Here is a 19,261-nt window from a genome sequence, read left to right on the forward strand (position 1 = left end):
AGGTGACAAATTTTCTTCTTTATTAAAAAACAAAAAAAGGAAAACATGACATGCTCAAGACACCTATTTTTGACATAAGTAACAGCTTAATGGAAAATGATGCAGACTTTAGTTTTATGTGACTTTTGCCAAGATGTGCAACTCTGTTGAAGCACTAGTCCTCCAACTATAAAATGAGGATAAAAATATCCATCTTGCAGCATTCTTTGGGTGACAAAGTGAAATAACAGATGCAAGTTAGCAATGCTATGCCCACTGCAGTAGTAACTGGCGATGGTACCAAAGATCTTCTATGTGTTGGTCCCGTGGTGAATACACTCCATAGGATCTGGTCACCCCACAGCTTTCTATTTTATTTATTTATTTGTTGTTGTTGTCATCTTACTATTTTATTCTTTAATTGACAAAAAAATTGTTATGTATTTGTCATGTACAACATGATGTCCTGAAGGATATGTACACTGTGAAATAACTCTAGCTTATAACATGGGTTCTAGTTTTTAAAGACAGTCAATGATAATATCTTTCTACCAAACAGTTTTTTTGATTTTTTTGTTTGTTTTCTTGTTTGTTTTGTTTTTATTTTTTGGTAAAGAAAGCATGCTTTTTTTAAGATGGCAAATTAATCATTTATCTTGTTTTCTATATAATTTTGAAAAGAAGTTTTAAGTCTTTTACTTCAACAGTACTACTTCTTACACTCTTTCAAAAAAGAAAATAACTCCACTGGAAAACTAACTATGGCTGACAACTCCAATTCCCTCTACGTGGGTTTTAACAAATCTCTACTGGGCATCTACAATGTGCCCCATCATGCCCAGCCAACACTGTTTATATTTATATCAGTGCAATTTATATCAGGCCAATTTATATCAGTGCAAATACATTCTGACTGATAAGACTGTTTTTCCAGTGGATCAGGAGCATGGCGGAGGTGAGCTAACTGTTCCTCAAACTGTGCCCTCTCTTTTCTAGGCATGTGACGACATTTCCTGGCATCCCTTGCACTTTACTGTGACCACATAAGTGCCAGCCCATGTGATGTGAGTGGAAGTGGTATGTGCGCCCTACGCCTAGCCCACGTAGCCCTCCACACACACGCCTCTATGATCTTGCCACTTGGCCCCAACTTGATGAGGATAAACTTTGCAACTTGGGAAGCCACCTGGAAGATGGCAGTCACAGATCAAATGTCTCTGTCCCTGATCACTGCTTAGAAAGGGCCCACTGCAGTTCACATACCCCCATTCCAAACAGAGAAGTCAGCAATGTTCTTCCGTGTTTGAGCTCTTCTATGTTTTTGGATGTTTTTTACAGTAGTGAGTATCAGGAAAGTCCTAAGACTGTTGCAGAACACTATGAGATTATTTGTAAAAATATGAACCTAACCAGTGTGTACCAAATCAGATGCTAGCTCATAAAATAACTAATCTAAAGCTAAGATATCACTGTAAACTAGGTTTTACTAGGCAAACCATCAGAGGTGCCACAAGTTTAAGAAAAATATTGAAAATTCATCTGAAATGTAGAAACTTCATTGATTTAATATTTCTGTGACACAAGAAAGGCTGTGGATGTTCACTTTCAGGGACAGGAACACCTTGAGCCACCCTATTAAACACCAGTGCTTCACAGAAGTACAGTTCAAGTCAGAGCATTAGTACTGAGAGACGTTTCTGTGATTTAAAAAAAAAAATCAGAGAGAGATGACATTGTTGGCTATAGGCTGTCATCTGTATTTCATAAATAACAGATTAGGATCACTTTCTCTAAAAATTGTATTATTTCTTAAGTTATGTTTTTGTGTTTATATAACTGTAAACAATACATATATATCTATATAACTATAGTTATCTATGATATCAATAGATCATTTAATTGTTAGAAATACAGGGATATTCATTTGTCCTGTGTTCATATAGGAACTGCACCAGGGATACTTTCAAAAATTTAAGCCTCAAGCCAAACCTGTGAAATTCAAGCACTAGCCCCAACCTAAGTAAACCAATTAAGTAAATGACTTATGTCATTATCTAATGAATAAGGACCTAACCTAGTTTAAGGCCATGGAGCTAAAAATCTAATGCCAAATGTGATTACTTGCTTATTGATTACAAAAACCTGTCATGTTGATTTGGTACAGACCTAAGAATCAAATGGATAACCAGTGGCACTTCTGGAAACTGCCTTTGGTGATAATGACAGATGTTAGTCTGGACCCAAAATGCATCATAAGCAATTTACTAAAATCATCTCTCAAATCATCTCTCATCTCATGATCCTGCCTTTATCTAGACCACCAGAGTTCTCACCTGTCTGCTGAAATACAACTCTCAAACTGGCCTCCTTGCTTCCATGCTTGACCCTTCTCCAAACTGTCCTGCCATCGGGCCACCAACATGTCTCTTTAAAGCACATCATACCACTCTCATTTAAAACTCTTTCATATGTTTTCAGTGGTCAAATAATCATTTTGGAAGTCCACCATGGCCTGCCACACCATACACAATCCCAACCATCCCCGTACCTGCCTCTCTGTTCCTTTTGTTCTAACACAATTAATCTCCTTTGCATTTAGATATCCCAAGCTCTCTTGCATCAGAGCCTCTGAACTGGCTGTTCTCTTGGCCCCAAATACTATCCTTCCTGCTCTACATAGCTGACTTTTCTTCATCCTGCAGAACTCAGTTCACCTCTCGTCTCACTCAAACACTCTCTGGAGCTGTTTATATCCTTCATAGCACTTATCAAACCTTATAATCTTAATTTATTTCCTGAAATCCTGGACATTCCATGGACATGAACCTTCTCCCACCCCTCTTTTACCATGTTGTAGCAGGCATTATATCTTCAGACATGGATGACGGATAGAATGTTGTAGACTCAGTATTGCTGGGACCAACCATGAGAATCTGTATTGCCATATTTAGCAATAAGCATGTCTGCCCTGTCCTGACACAGATGTCATAGGACATTCCCAATTTCTGTTCTCTTAACTCTATCTCCACTGGGAATGCAGAGAAGCTTCAGTTCTGGGGCCATTCACATGGTCCTTTCCACATAATGAGTTTTACTCTTAAAGGAAAAATACTCAAATACACAATACTGATAATCCCAAGAGGATGTGATAATACTAGTTGTAACATTTGGAGACATGAGGCTATCCTGGCTTTAAATTTTAAGCCATACAACCTATGAAGATGCTCTTTCAGGGAAAAAAAATTACTTCAATGGAGAATGAACCCCCAGCTGCCTCCTTAGGTGGCTGCATCTAGTTCCTTAGAACAGCACCCAGCAACTCAACCTGTGACTAGGTGGACATCCAGTATGCTCTTCCCTTGTTCATGGCACTGAACCATCCCACAGCATAGCTTGTTTTCTCAGCGCTGACAAAATGGGAGAGAGTGGTACCGACAACTTGTTTCCCCAAAAGTTCCTCTGTACATTTAATAGGGATTAAAGGACTGGATCTGGGCAACAGCTCTGGAAATGCCAGGGCAGTCTGTGGAGAGACTGCCAACATGTGTGACCACACTTTTCCCCATTTTGGATGATGGGGAGGAAACACTACCTCAGGCCAACTCAGCAGTCAAACTCCTTCCTGCAGCTTGACATGAGGAACCCACTGAACCCCTGCAGAGTGCTGCAGAGTGCCTGCCACAGAACTGCACACTGGCAAGGAGACATCTGTCCACCTGAGGGAGGTTACAAGGATCAGCCCTGCCATGCACGTGACAGTGGTCACTCCTGTGAGCGTGTTCCAGGGTCTTTGCCCAGGCTAGCCCACGGTTCTCTCTTTGAAGGCCTACAGGAGAAATTCCTCCCAGAACTCAGCACCAGGAAATGATCTGCTTCTACCGAGGACAGTCTTGCTGTTGCTATGTTTTATCTTTTGGATACTGTGAATTTTTTCACTGATAACATTTTCTCTGCTTCCAGAAAAGACAAGGAAAAATATGACACTCTCTGCAATAATTACCTGGACATTATGACATGCATTTTTATGTTCTAATTCTAACCCTGACTTCCCATTTTCTTTCTCTTATTTTCCCTTAATTCTGATTTATTACTCTTTACCCTCTTGTATTGTAGGTCTTTAAACAGCTTCAAATCCTTCCTCCTCTTTACTGAGGATCAGAACACCTATACTGCACAGTGGCTGTAAGAATTATAGAAGATGTAAAGAGTTGGCACATTAGTAATTGCTAAATAAAAGTAAAGTCTATGCAGATTATTACTAAAGAATACTTAAAGATAATGTCTGGCTGATCATGTTGGCAGATCTTTGAGAACATTACTAATAGCTAATTACTAATATCATTGTACAGCACATTTCTTTCTAATAAAGACCTATAGTTAAACAACTTCCAGGTAAGTACATTGTCTGCCCTAAGCCATATTTTTTACAACATACTAGAAATGGTGTAAGAACCTGTCCCCTTTAGGGCTTCCTGCAGCATATCCCCTACTATAGATTGACTGTGTCCTCCCAAAAGATGTATATTCATATACTATATGTATATATGGTTAGTATATTTATATACTAACCAGCAGAACCTATAATGTGACCTTATTTGGCAAAAGGTCTTTAGAGATAGAATGAAGTGAAGATGAGGTTATACTGGATCAAACTGGATTAGGGTGGATGCTAAATTCAGTGAGCAGTGTCCTTACCAGAAGGCCCTGTGCAGAGACACAGGCACATGGAGAATGCCATGTAATTATGGAAGCAAAGACAGCAGCTCTAGAAACCAAGGATTGCCAGCAGTTACCAGAAACTAGAAGAGATAAGGAAGGGTTCTTGCCTGGAGGCTTTGGAAGGAGCATGGCCATGATGATACTTTTATTTCAGACTTCAGAATTATGAGAGAATAAATTTGTTTGTTCCAAGTGTCCAGTTTGCGGAAGTTTGTCAAGAAAACGCTTGGGAAGTAATATATCCTCTGTCTCCTACAGCCCCAAGTGGCCAAAGTAGAGCAACCAAGCTAACCTTGAGTCTAGCTGATGTTGCCAAAAACTCACAGACACACATCTGGCAACAGGATGTTTTTCATGGAGGGTATATTCTAGAATGGCCCAAAGAGCTTGATCTTAGGATTCAATGGATTATGTCCTCTCTAAGCTTTAAATATCTCATGGGTAAGATGGTGTCATCTTCAATGTTAGGTGTAGGTCAAACAGTGGAAAACAGAGCTTAGCTGGGAAGGGCTGCATGAAAATGTGTTGCTGAGGAGAATTCTGCGGCCATCTGGGCAAAGTGGCAGAGACAGATAGAACAGTTGAAGTATTCCCTCCCCATTCTCCATGTGCTTCTGGCACTTTCCTTCTCGTTTTCCTCTTCTGCTGCCCACTCTTTAAACACAGGAGATTCTCACGGTTCCAACACTGTCCCACATCTTTTCATTTCTCCCTAGCTAGACCCACTAATTGTGATGGTCTAAATTATCATCTATGGCTGCAGCTAATACTTTCAAATCCTCTCCCAGGATCTCCTGCATCAGTCTTTTGTACTTGTCTAGACCCACATGTCCAGCTGAGAACTCACCAGTTGCACCAGTAGACCTGTTCACCCTTCACAAGCAATCTCAGCTACTTAACCTCAGCTTCTCCCTAGTTTCCCTTGACCTCTCTCACTCTCCTTCTATTCCAAATAAATTGCCATTCTTACCTTCCAAGTAATTCATTCATTTCCATATCTACCTTCACTGTCCTAATTCAAACTTTTGCCTTTTAAAACTGAACTCAGATATCACTGCCTCCATGAACTTCTTCAAGGGATGACATCTGTCTTGTCTGCCCTTGTATCCTTAGATTTATCATTGTCTAAAACCATAGGCAACTGAAGGTAAAAAAGATGACAACAGTGAGGACAGCTATCATGCAGTGACCACTTACTATGTACCAGGCACTGAACGTCTGTCAGCACTGAACATCTCCACAAGCGTGCTTTGGATAGATATTCTATATCATCCCTGTTTACAGAGGAAGCACAGAAAATTTCAGTGATTTCCTCAAGGTTACACAGTTTAACAAAGACAGAGTTGTTGAACTGATCAGAAATTCAATTTCTATTATAATATATTCATAGGTTAAAATATTGAAATATATTTATTCACCAAATATTTATTGAAAGCATGCTATTAATACACAAGAGTGCAGGCAATGATACAGTTGTAGGCATGATTTGATACATTTCATGTATTTGATGAATGTGTTTGACGATGTATTCAATGAATACATAAATAAATTAATTTCAGATATGGGACAAAGTCCAATATCTCTCAGGAAACCCATTATAAGTCACTTTTCTAGGGCAATGACTTTAGGCCTGCACTGAACTAGGAGTCTAAGAAAATGGAGTCTTTATTTGCATAATGATAAATAACTTTGTAGAAATAGGAGAGGATCAGACTGAAATCAGGGTTTTTTCCTTTTCTAGGCTTCCTATTAGAGCTGAAAGCCCTTGTGAAATACCAGCCCTTGTGAAATACCCTTGTGAGTTATGGCTACTCTCTCTGGCCTCCCAGAAAGGACAACAGATCTTTGGATAGGGGAGCTTCTCCTCTGGAAAGAGTCAGAGGGAAGGGAGCTTTCTGCATGACACTGAAGGACTTACATTTTTGGAGTCAAGGTGAGGGGACCTGAACCTCCATCCAACTTTCCCCAAGTACCAGTGTGACCTTAAGCAAGCCAACCCTCTGACCTCCATAGTTGATGTTTAAATAAGTCCTCGGAACCCTACTTCCTATGATTAGTCTTCACATCACACGCTTCCTAGGGCAGGGGTGTCATGAGGAAGAAAAGTATCTCCCTCTGGCTCTAGATTATTCCCAGACACCATTTCTAATCCCAGGCATTGCAGGGATACTAAAGAAGTTCAAAAATTTGCAGCACGTGAGTCCTCTGCCAGTCCAGAGAAAGATCACTTGACTTTTTCCATAAAAATGCTTTTCTATGCTGTTCGTGAATGTCAAGAAACATTATGACCACATATGAGCTCACCAGTAATTAAGAGAAGACACCTTCCTCATCTCTGCACCACCAACTCCTTAGATTTTTATCTGTGATAGAGCACATCGGTCAATTGCCTACTCCACTCTTGTCATTTCTTCCCAACTGCTACAGGCACCCTCAGAGGTCTTTTAGGAAGAAGTCCACATCTGCTCAGCAAGTAGAAAGATCATCCTGATTAGTGACATCTTTCATTGCCACCATCTGAAAGTCCTACTACTACTCCAGAAGTGAAAGCCCTATTGGGACTCAAAAGAACCTAGAGAAGCCTACAGTGGAGTGAGGATGTGGATGGAGACTCTGCTAGTAACCTCCAAACAGAGAATATGTTTTATATGTGCATATTTATTTACGAAAGTATTTATTTCACATGGTAAATTTCTTTTTGTCAGGGATCATTTTCTAATGATTCAAAATGCTTCCTATGTAGGGAGTTACTATGTGCATAGTTTTCAGGTTTTCAGCTGGGCTATAAAAGAGAATCAGGTGTTAGTTTGCCCCAAGAGCCTCCCTAATGGTGATAAGATAAAGTGACCATTATTGGTCATATCTAGTGCAAAGGACTGGTCATGTGGAAGATGTTCTCAGAACTCAGCAGTTTTGCCCACAGTGGTTAATATCAATCAGGCTTGAGAATCACAAGAAATCACATGGCAGTGTTTGATTCAACACTCAGTGTCTATATGTAACAGCTGCCATGGATACCAAACTGACCAAGTCACTTTTCTAGTCTGGAGGGGATCATTTAGGAATCAACCAAATAATACAAAAGAGTTTGATATCATTAGAGTACAAGTACAAAAGTACTTACGACTTAAACAGCCCCAGGGAATTTCAAAAAAGAAGCATCGGAAGTAGTAGAGGACATTAAATGGACACTTGAGTGGCCCTCAATCATGCTATGAACTCTTCAGTCCACCCCAAACACCTGACTTTGTCCTCCTCATATCCCTGTACAAAAAGAACTAAACCAAGAACTAACTTCCCTGTTGAGACATGGCTTCATTATCTTCATTCAGTCATCCAACAAATACTAACTGAGCACCTACTATGTGCAGAGTGCTATGTTATTACAGGATCAGTATTGCAATTTTTATAGTAGTATTTTGACAACTGAATAAATACATATACCAGTCCTTCCATCCCACCCATGGAACTGATCCAGGCCTCTCAATCTCTGAGGGTCCTACTGAACATTCAGGAGGGAGCACCAAACAAACCAGCCACGATATGTGCTATCATGAAAATTAGAGTATAATGGGGAGAAAGAAATGAGGTCACATACCAAACTGTTAGTTACAGTTACTGCTTGAAAGGAGAGTAGCATCAAGTGAGGCTGAGGTTTCAGGCAGCCTTCATGTCCCTTGAAGAGTTTGAATCTTTGTAGTATGGACGAATCAGTGTATTATTTGTGTAGTCATTATGAATCTCTATACCAGATACAGCATTGAAAGAAATACAACCAAGAAAGTGACAGAAGACCCTGTGAGATGCTGGACCCAATGAGGAGGCAGTGAGATGGAGTTGACAGAGTTTACAGGGTTGGTCCAGGCTGTAACAGCTGCAAGTTTGGGGAGACCATGGTCTACATGCCCTGAGGGAAGTTCTGCCTGGCCTGGAAGGAAGCCTCCTGTACCTGGGCTGTCTCCTGGACTCAGTCACCTTCTGAGCTCACAAACAGAATGACTCATGTTCACATACTGAGTAACAGGATGATCAAGACATTCTCACCCTGATCTAAAACCTGCCTCATCAGGGGAAGCAATAAATCTTAACAGCAGATGCTGTGTGCCCCTGAGCTGAACCAAAGCTATTTTGCCAGACTGAAATGTCTCATGTCTCCATTTTGTCAAATAAGTTGCATCTTGTCCCCCCACTGTTTGCCTTATAATCCCCACAAACTAACACAGTTCCATGAATAACAGGGTCGCCTCTGCTAATCAGCTTCCCCTGACTACACAGAGATCACTCCAGGTCATGCTAAGGAACTAAGAACCTAATATTACAGGAATAACTTTAGCACACCAATCACATCCTGCTAATGATAGACTGGGCAATTGTGATAGACACATTCTAAGGATAAAGGTGTTTTCTTATACTGACATTCTTTTCAAATTTCTGATTATCTTTTGAGATACAGTCAGGTGACGGCTTCAACAAACTAGGCAAGACGCAGTAACTAAGCATTCAATAATGTTTCTAAATGGAACAAATTGCAGTGATCTGTGCATACAGTGTGCTCTTTCAGATACGTACTGTTGTTAGGAACATGTGCACAAGTAAAGCCAGCACAGAGAATGAAATGAAATGCAATTCCACAGAAGAAAGAGAGAGACAGACAGACAGACAGATAGAGAGACAGCACAGAGGAAAGGCTTCCTGCAAAGGCTGTTTTCGAACTCTGTACAGAGACCAGTGGGAGCTAGAATAGTGAAGAGGCTGGCCAGATAAAATAAATTTAAATTTTGGATAAACAATGAATGGATATTTTTGTGAAAGTTGATCTCAAATACTGCATGAGTGTTCAGTAATTTTATTTGCTAAACAGGCAATCCTAATGGTGGGAGAGGGGCAGACATGCATGCCAACCATCTTTCCTTCTTTGTCACAAATATTGTCAATATCATCATCAATTAACATTTACAAAACATGGGAAAGAAGTTCATGCTATAGGAAGCCCTAAGGTTTGATCCTCCTACTTAAAACACTCCAAAGCTGCCTGTTTCTTCAACTGTGACTACCTTGAGATCATGTACTGTTTATTCCTCCTTACATGCCACCTGGGCCATGATTTACCTGTGATAAATGCTTAAAATATTTTTCAATAAATGAGGATATGATATGGAACAGCAGCAAAGGGAGGAAATTTGGGATGAAAAAGTAAAAATGACAAAAACTATGCATGGCAGAAAATACAGGGAACTTCAGAATGGTTTAAAAAAGACAAATCTGTTGCCACTCCATCACCTATGAGCAGAAACTTCTTGTCATAGTAAGACAACTGAACAACCTCAGTTTGGTTAGTACTGCTGAACTGTCTAAACAAGAACAAAGTATACTGGGCACTATAGGCAAGCTGGGGTGTGGGGTAGAGTGTATTGGATCAGGAGATCAAAATTTACACAATTACCTGTTTTAAAAACTTATAATTAAGGAAGATGAGGCACTGCAAAAGCTCAAAAGAGGAGGAAACAGGTCTAACTGGGACTAGTCAAGAAGTTTTAGATAGAAGAGACATGAGCTATATAAGAAAGCATGGCCCTCAGTGGGCACAGTGGATGCACACCTGTAATCCAATGACTTGGGAGGCTGAAGCAGAAGGACTGCATGTTCAAGTCAGCAACTTAGCAAGACGCTGTCTCAAAAAAAAAGTAAATAAAAAGGTCTGGGGATGGAGCTCAGTGATAGAGCACCACTGGGTTCAATGCCCAGTGCTGTTTAGAGAGAAAGAAAGAAAAAGAAAAACAGGACCCATGACCCTCAGGGGTGCTTTGCACTTTATAGATAATGTGTGCATGTATAAATGAGTGTGTGATCATAAATGTATGTATTCATACATAAACATATTTTAAATAAAAAGCTGCAAGAACAGTAAACTGAACTCCCACATAACTCTACATTGCTCATATCAACTGAATTGGAACTGAACCTTAGGGGAAATTGACATTTCCTTTTGAAATACTCCAGAATGGACAAGTTTAAGTAAAAAAAGAATATTGATTACATTTCACATATATAATAATTTTCCTTTTTTAGTGTATCTTCTTTTAAAAATATAATCTTGCCTTATTAAATGAGAAATGCTGATCACAGAAAACTTAAAATTTTAGATAAATAGAAATATAAGAATAAAAATTACTCATTCTTTCAGTCAGAGATTTAGCTGGGCACGGTGGTACTCACCTGTAATCCCAGCAGCTCCTGAGGCTGAGGCAAGAGGATTGAGAGTTCAAAGCCAGTCTCAGCAACAGTGAGGCACTAAGTAACTCAGTGAGACCCTGTCTCTAAATAAAATACAAAATAGGGCTGGGGATGTGGTTCAGTGGTCAAGTTCCCCTGAGTTTAATCCCTTGTGCCAAAAAAAAAAAAAAAAAAAAACAGAGATAATGACTCAAAATTTTTAGCACATATATCTCAAGGATTTTTATGTATATCTATGCATATATCTATATTTAACAAAAAACAGCATCAGAATCTACCATGAGGAAGCTTGTTTTTAAGTTTCAAAGTGTATCTATCCAAGGGGCCAAATATAGTAGCACGCATAATTTTTAATACTTGCACAGAAGTCTTAATTGACAGTTTACTGAAGTAAGTACCCATTACTGTACATTTAAATTGTCTTCCATGTTTTAGCTGTGATGAACTTTCTAAGAGGCTAGTCTTTAAGGACATTGTCAGTATTCCTTGGGATAAATTCCTAAAGGGTGAATTGCTGAGTTGAAGATTATATACAGTTTTAAGGTTTTTGATCCATAGCCTCCACTATTTGGGCCTCTATAAAGGTTGTGTCAATTTCTAATCTGATAAAAAGGTCCATTTTTCTAATTCCTTTTTGAAATTAGTCACTCACGAAATGTGTCTGGGAAATCAGAATTTATATAGATAGAAAATATAGAGTAATATATGCACTAAGTTTTCTTTTCATAAGAAACCAGCCCAAAAAGACAAGATTTTAAGAAATCTTATTTATTCACAATGAGTCTTTGATGAAGCCAACTGATTTAGACAAGAATTTTTAAGCCAAATTTTCAATGCCTGTGGTTGTTGTGAAATTTTGACTACTTACCATGTTTAAATGACTATATTTAAAACTAATGTATTTCTTTAAAAAAAAAAGATAAAATAAGCTAGACTCTTTTTTTTATTTTTTTAAGCTAGACTCTTTTAATGACATCCCATTTTATCTTTCTAGAGAAAGGAATCCATTTGCTTTAACCATAATCAGAAGATTATTTGGCCTAAGTTAAAGGCCATGAATGGAGGATAACCATCATTACCACAGTCCACTGGTCCAGGTGTGAATTAGTCTGGCTAAAATGGATAGTCTCCTCCCTATTGGCCTCTTTAGTGAAAAAACAAACATAAGAACAAACAAAATTCTTTACAGTCCAGAACCATCAAGCAAAAAAAGGAGAGATAACCAAGCAAAAGTTTAAAAAACAGTCTAAACTAAATCTAAAAAAACAGAAAAGAAAACATATAATACCACAAAAGAGAGCACATGAAGCAGAAAAATATCCTCAAATATAATAGAACTCACTGGAGGATTTCTAAGGCATATGAAATGCAAGCAAGAGATGGATTTAACTGAAGGAAAGAACAACTGGAATACCAGACTCTTCTAATGACAACAGAAAATCCAACCAGTCTGTATTTTATTTGATAAATGCCACCTTAAATTGACCAACTCTGTTCTTCAGCTTTTTTTGAGATCCAGAAAAAAACAAATAAAAACAAAATATTCAAATATTTAAACTTAATTTATCAAAATTGAAAAAAACCTAAATCAGGTTATGTTCTGGTAACCTGATCATCAATAATCAGTCATTTGATCAATGTCTATGATTAACTCAATGAGAAAGGATGTTTGGCTACAGGGCTATGTATGAAAATATATTTTCTGTAGCATCAATCTCTATTATGTAACAGAGTGGGTAATTTTTCTTTTAAATTAAAAAGAATCCTTTCTCTTTTCCAGTTCTGGGGATCAAACCCAGGGCCTCACGTGTTAGGCAAGTGCACTACCAATGAGCTGCGTCCCCAGCTCCTCTGTATCAGTTTTGTTAGGGTGATTCTTTAGTGCTAGGATAGGCCATCTAGGTATCTAAGGTAAAACAAAGGTAATGCTCTGCTCACTTTTCTCAAAAAGAAAAAAAATTTTTTTTTTTACATTTCTGGTATCCGTGTAGTGATCCAAAGGTAAAATAGCCCCAGAGGCAAAAGAAAGAGGCTGCAACCTAACAACCATCAAATGAAGAGAATGAGAAAACTCCTCCCCATAAGGAAATTCAGGTATATAGAGTCACATATAAATGAACTTAAAGCATCTTTGTCAACCGTGGGTGTTGGAGATTTTGGTTTGGGGAAAAAAAAAAAATCAAGGTTGACATGACTCCAAAGTACATCTGGCTTGCTCACTTTGTGGGTCTGTTTATGACTTGCATCCTCTCTCAGGACTGTAACTTACTGAAAGTTCATCTGAGTACAGTCACCTGGCAAAATCTGAAGATTCTGAACGAGATGAGCAATTCAATTCCTATAGAATGTCTCAGAGAAATCCAAGATTTTAAGTTGCCCAAAGAGATCCAGCCTGAGAAAACAAGCATCAAGTACATCTTCTATGAAATGTTCACACAGGCCATCAATATCTTCAGCCAAAATACCTCCAACTCCACTTGGGACAAGGAACAACTGGTACAATTCCAAAACAAACTTTATGAGCAAATAGAGTATCTGCAACAATGCTTAAATAAAGAGAATAAAGAAAAGGAAGACATGAAAGAAGTGAAAGCTGATGAAAAGGAACACTCAGGAGCTGAGGTGCTCTGGCAGAGCCAACTCAAACTGAGGAGATACTTCAGCAGAATATACAATTTCCTGAAGGATAAGAAATACAGTCGCTGTGCATGGGAGATTGTCCGAGTGGAAATCAGAAGATGTTTCCACTACTTTGAAACATTCACGTGCTCTTCTTAGGAAATAAGGTATATTTTTTAGAATAAAATTCTAATTTCCTCCAAAATCCCCTGCTTTTCCTCCCTCTTCATCTTCCTTTTAAGGATGACTATACTATCCTAGAATCAATCCTGTGCTCAGTCAGACTGCTGGCAGTTTATGAAATGTTTGTTGTCTAACTGAAATCTGACCTCAGAACATCAGTCACATTCATCTCTCAAAAGAGATAATACCAACCATCTAATGAGTGACATGACGAATTTTGTTAGAAAGTCCTGATGACAGGTTTAAAGGATTAGATTTCCTCTCCATCTTATTCTACTTTTTCTTCCTTTTTTCTTTGGCCCTCTTGTATTAGCTTTGCTCTACCACCTTCAAAAGTCACCAGGATAATGGCCAGAAGATATGGAGTAGAGAATGCTGCAGAATACAACATCCCAATGGCCTACCCTCTGGTTGTCAAGGTTGTTTATTCCATAAAAGTTCAGCATATTAAAGGAGTTTATAGAAGCTCTGTAGAGTCAAACCCCTCACTCCTTTCCCAGAGGAAAGAGGATGACATTTTTGGACATTTGCTTGGCAGCTTGGTTGGTTTGAAATGATGCAGTTTAAAGAATGGTATTTATAGTGGTATTTAGATGGACTGTTAAATTAGATGACCATTAAGCTTTCATTTAAATAGTCCTTGGGAGCCTATTACTCTAATGAAAAGTGCCCCTCATGCCTGATGTATACTGTTTGATTCCTATGTCTAAAGGCATAGAAAATTCTAAAAGAAGTATAGTTTTAATTTTCGCTGTTTTTGTTTTTGTATGTTCATGTGCCTAAAATGAATGCCTTAGAGTCATTTTATGAAAGAACTTTACATTGCATTTTCCTAGTTAGAAGACTACTTCCTGTCAGTCAAGTAAAGTAGCCTTCCTAATAATACATGGAACTTAAACTTCTTTTATCATTTTAAAAAATTACATTATATCCACATTACCTAGATTATTTACTTAACTCTTCTTGGATGGCCCTTTGTTTTAATTAGCCAACTAGCTAAATGAATTGTCTCTTTCTCTTTCTCCTCCATCCCATTTCAGAATCATCTACCTTCAATCAAGAATTAACCCAGAGACAGTGGTTACACAAATGAAGGTGAAATGTACCTGATCCAGTTCTTGAAAAACCTCTCCTACTAATGCTATTAACAACACATCACTAAACAGTTCAGATTCAAGACTGTTCCAAGGGCAGGGCTCTTGGCCAAAAGAGCCAAAGAAAGTCTTACCACAAAAGCATGGCAAATTTCAGCCAAAAAGTTAGAAGAGATGTTTAAATGAACAAGAAGTTGTGGCTCATGGAAAACAGGTTATCAGCAGAAGGATCAGACAATAAAATGAATTAGCGTAATCCCTTTAGTAAAAACTACTCATCAACAGAGTTCTTCCAGATTTTGGAGTGGGGGGTGTAAAAAGAACAGCATGAGCTATAAAGGAGTTGGGGTATGCAAACAACTGAGCAGAAAATATATGCTTGATTTTTTTCTCTGATTTTCTCTAATACTGCCTTTACCTGCTCTAATTACTAGGATGATGGTGGTTACTTTAGTAATTTATGGTTGCAGTTTTGCCAAGTATTTTTCTGCATGAGGGAAGATAACTGACCAATAACACTGACACTCTCCAATCAATATAGATTGTCTGATTATATGGGTAGGGGTAGCCATCACAATGGTATGCTTTTATAAAGAGTACATCCAACAAAAAGGCAAAGTAGAACACTCCCGCCAAAATGACTAGTCAAGGACACCAAGAGTATCATCACAAAGGAGGAAGTAGGGAAAACATTTACTCTCACTTTCAATTTAAGAAATGCAAAATAAGGCAGCAATAAAGTATTCCCATCGGTATGGCAGAGAGGAAAAACAATAATACACAGTGTGAGTAGAGGTTAGGATATGCAAAACAGATCCTCTTGCATATTGTTAGGGAGATGATAAACAGGATAATATGGCAATATTAAATATCCTAAAAAGTGCACCAACTCCTTTCCCATCTCTAGAAATTTATTCCAAGGGTATAATTAGATAAGATTTTTCACTCAAATGCTATTCATAAAATTACCTCCTCCTCCTCTTCCTTTTGTTTCTTTTAATTTTCACTTCTGTATTTTCTATTTTTGTCTACAATAATTTTGGGGGGAATTTTTTAAACTCTAAAATTAAAAAAGCTGTACAAGTTTATCTTCGTCTAGGAGTACCCTATTTCCCTTATGTCCTTTCACCTTTTTAATAATGTTTTTGGGTACTTGTTGAACAACAGTACCCAAAGCAGGCCTTTCTTGTGTAAGGCCTTATTGTTATTTTGCTGCTGCTGCTAAATTTCAAAGAATCCTTCCTTGGGGAATCATTTCATAATGAAATGTATGAAATGTCTCCCAGTACTTCAAAGATCTTGCTTATTTTTTTTTTTTTTTTTTCTTTTTGGTGATTCCACTGGTAATATCCAGAAATTGCTGGAGAAAGTTATCTTTGTGTCCATATTCCTGACTTAGCAGTCTTACTTCTCTGTTAAATGAAAGCTCAAAAGTTCTGTTAAGTCAGTAAAGGGACACCTAGACCTGTGCAGAATCCAGCACAATAAAATTTCCACTAAAAATCTTTGAGTGGGGACCAGGAGGGTAGCTCAGTGTTTCAGCACTTGCTTACCATGCAGATGCAGGAGACGCTGGGTTCCATCACCCAGCAAGCAAAAAAAAAAAAAAAAAAAAAAGGGGGGGTGGGCATTGGATGGGCACATAGGTCACAAAAGTCCCCACATAAGCCTCCTCCTTCCTCTGAACTGGAGAGGGATCAAAACGTGGAGAGCTGGAAGACAAGGGATGAGGAGATAGCTCAGTGGTAGAGTGCATGAGGCCCTGGGTTAAATCTGCAGTAGGGGGTGGGGAGAACGAAGACAAATAGAGTGTAACTGAGTCTCCTTGGGAGAGGGACTGATTAGGACTCCCATAGAAAAAAACTGGCGAAACAGGTCAACTGCAAGGCTATCAAGAAGTATAGGTTCCAACAGGTGCACAGACTCAGCTTCCCCTGATAGTAAAACCGGCTCTCCCGAAACCATCTGGGGCACTTTTCTTCTCAGGGTGGCTAATTTGCTTTTACCCTAGTTTCTTAGTAAATGGTCCACACTCAATAAGAATTAATACGATGTTTTCGCGTCTAGTTTTTACAGGCAAACAGGGCCACCTGTAATCTACCAGGTGCACCCACAGAGGAATTTGGGGGCATCCCAAGCCACTTGTTCTCAGAGGCTTGGAAGCAGTAATACTGATATGGCCCCATCTGCACCATGTGCTTCTGGTCTGCTTTTTCTACAATGCAGGGAAGAGGTGTGTGGGGTTGAACTTGAGCCCTATGAGCAGTTAGAACTCCCCATAGACTCCAGAGTGTGCCACTACACCACTATTTCCAGGTAAAATCTTGAAGTTTCCTAAGTTATCTGCTTCTCCAGTCTTTAGGGAGTATCACCTGCCCTCCTGCCCTGGGAAACTCAAACTCCAGAACCTCAGCCTTATGCCTACCAGAGGTGCCCTGGCTCACTTCCACTGCCTGAGCAGTGGCCCAGTCACAACGTCCTTAGCTAGCGATTGAAATCCTCTAGAACCAAACGCTGAACACCCTAGATTGTTGCCACTCTCTCGAAAGCAGCATCCCTCTCGAATTTTCATCCTTTGCGGAGCGCTTGGGATAAGATCTGAGAAATGCGCCCTGGGCCACAGGCAGCCAAGGAGGCGGGGAAGAAACAACTTTCTCTCCGCCCTTTAACCACAAGGCCCGAGTGCGGCGGCCTCACCAAGGTCCCAGCCGGGATCCCAGACCCGTGCTGGCCCAGGGACTCGCGTGGAATGCGGGGGTGGGGGACAAGAGGTGCTTCCTTCTCTCTCCAAGCCCCACCAGATGTTGGAAACACAAACAATAGGGGAAACGTGGAGAAACAAAAGGCCATTCGACACGATCTCGGTCGGCTATGTCGCGGGTCCCTGCAGGAAAGGGTTGGGTGGGGGGCGTCAGGAATGGGGGCTGAAGGAATCTCGAATGGTTTAGGGTCCTCTGGTAAAGCCAGGCGCCGGGGGTCGACCCTTCACCCACATCCCCTTGCAGGGGTCCAAGATGGGGTGGGGAAATCAAAGAAAACTTTAAGGGTTTTCACCTTCTTCATGCAGGGAAAGAGAGGGGCTGTAATTCCAGATGTTTGACAGTTGGCCTAGGAGTTCAGTAGGATCTGTACGTCCCACAAACCCTCCCTCCCTCCCTCTGTGAAGCATCCACAGCCCGACGGCGGGTGCGGAGAGGGGGGAGCGACCTGGCTAAGGGTGCAAGTTCCCTACTCATTCCCAAGGCGAGCCTCTTCACTAAGATCAAGCCACCCAAACACTGTCCTCTGCCCAGACGCACTTTTGTAAAAGTTTGTCTTCCCGCCACCCACAGCCCAGCGCGCACCCTGCAGGCATCTGTGATGAGGGATGGCTTCGGGGATAGATTTGCACCCCGAAAGGAGGATTTTCTTGGGATATCTTTTTTAAAATAAAGATATTTTATTTTATTCGGATTCATGATTAGAAACTGGACCCAGGTTCCTGCCGGGGAAGTGAGCACCGGGAGGCGGCCAGAAGCCGAGGCGCGGGCACGGTTTAAAGTGGGCTCCAGCCCCGGAAGCCAGCCGGCGGAAGGCGGGTAGGGAGGGGTCCACCACCTCCCGGCTGCCTGTTGCACCGGCCCCAAGTGCGCCCCACACCTCTGCCCTCCTGGACACAATCCGAAGCGAGTTGCTACGGGACTGCGTCACCTTTCCTCGCTGGGAGTGGGGTTCTTACCGCGGGGTTTTACCTTCAGTCTAGGGCCCTGTCGGCTCCCTTTGCCCGGTCAGCCGTAGTAGGCGCAAGAAGAAGAAGGTGAGCTCCAGGAGAAGGGGCGACGTTTGCCGATCCACGCGAGGGGCTTTCTGGTCCGCGCGCTGAGCTCTGGCTGTAGCCGCCGCAGCTCCAAAGCAGCCCCCACATGCACCCAGCGCGCCGCGCAGCCCTCCGGGGCTCTACTATCGCCACGGGGCGCCGAGCAGGGACCCCTGGCGGCCGCCTATGGAAAGGCAGCTACGTGGGAGAGAGAACTCAAGTCGCCTTTAGAATCATCCTCGCTCCAGAAAGACTTGGGACAGTCTAAGGGAGCTCAGAACCTTGCAGAGAGACACAAACCCTGTTGACCAGGGCGGCAAGAAAGATGTCAGATCAGAAAGAATGCATTCTGGGTCCACAGTGGCCATTTCCAAGGCACCCAGGGAGAAGCAAAAGTCTTACCTTTTTTGAGATTTTCTGAGTGTTAAAAAATGCCACAGACAAAACGGAGCATTAATCATTGGGAAATACTTTGGAATTTCAACAGATTTACTAGAACAAGCTGGGAGCCATGGAAAAAACATGACCTTTGAAACAAAACCCACATAGCCTTCTATTCTCTAGGTGATCTTGGTCTACCTACGACCTTTAGGCCTTAGTATTCTCCTGTGTAGGTTGGAGGGTGGGAGGGGGGAAG

The 19,261-nt window shown here is 40.6% G+C and overlaps 2 protein-coding genes across 3 annotated transcripts in view; one reads left to right on the forward strand and one right to left on the reverse strand.

Annotated features, from left to right (window-relative positions):
• The window catches only part of MOB3B (MOB kinase activator 3B), a 187,057-nt gene extending 168,268 nt beyond the window's left edge, over positions 1-18,789 (reverse strand). For both annotated transcript variants that reach the window (XM_079112367.1, XM_079112368.1), the window contains exon 1: positions 18,560-18,789. The gene's annotated coding sequence lies outside the window, so the exon portion shown is untranslated. The remainder of the gene's footprint in view (positions 1-18,559) is intronic.
• Positions 1,240-18,251, forward strand: IFNK (interferon kappa). The gene has a single exon (XM_079112369.1). The coding sequence runs from the start codon at positions 13,123-13,125 to the stop codon at positions 13,708-13,710; it is 588 nt and encodes a 195-aa protein (XP_078968495.1). The 5' UTR covers positions 1,240-13,122; the 3' UTR covers positions 13,711-18,251.
• Positions 18,790-19,261: the final 472 nt, after the last annotated feature.

This window comes from Sciurus vulgaris (genome assembly GCF_902686455.1).
Source record: "Sciurus vulgaris genome assembly, chromosome: 15".
Classification (NCBI taxonomy): domain Eukaryota; kingdom Metazoa; phylum Chordata; class Mammalia; order Rodentia; family Sciuridae; genus Sciurus; species Sciurus vulgaris.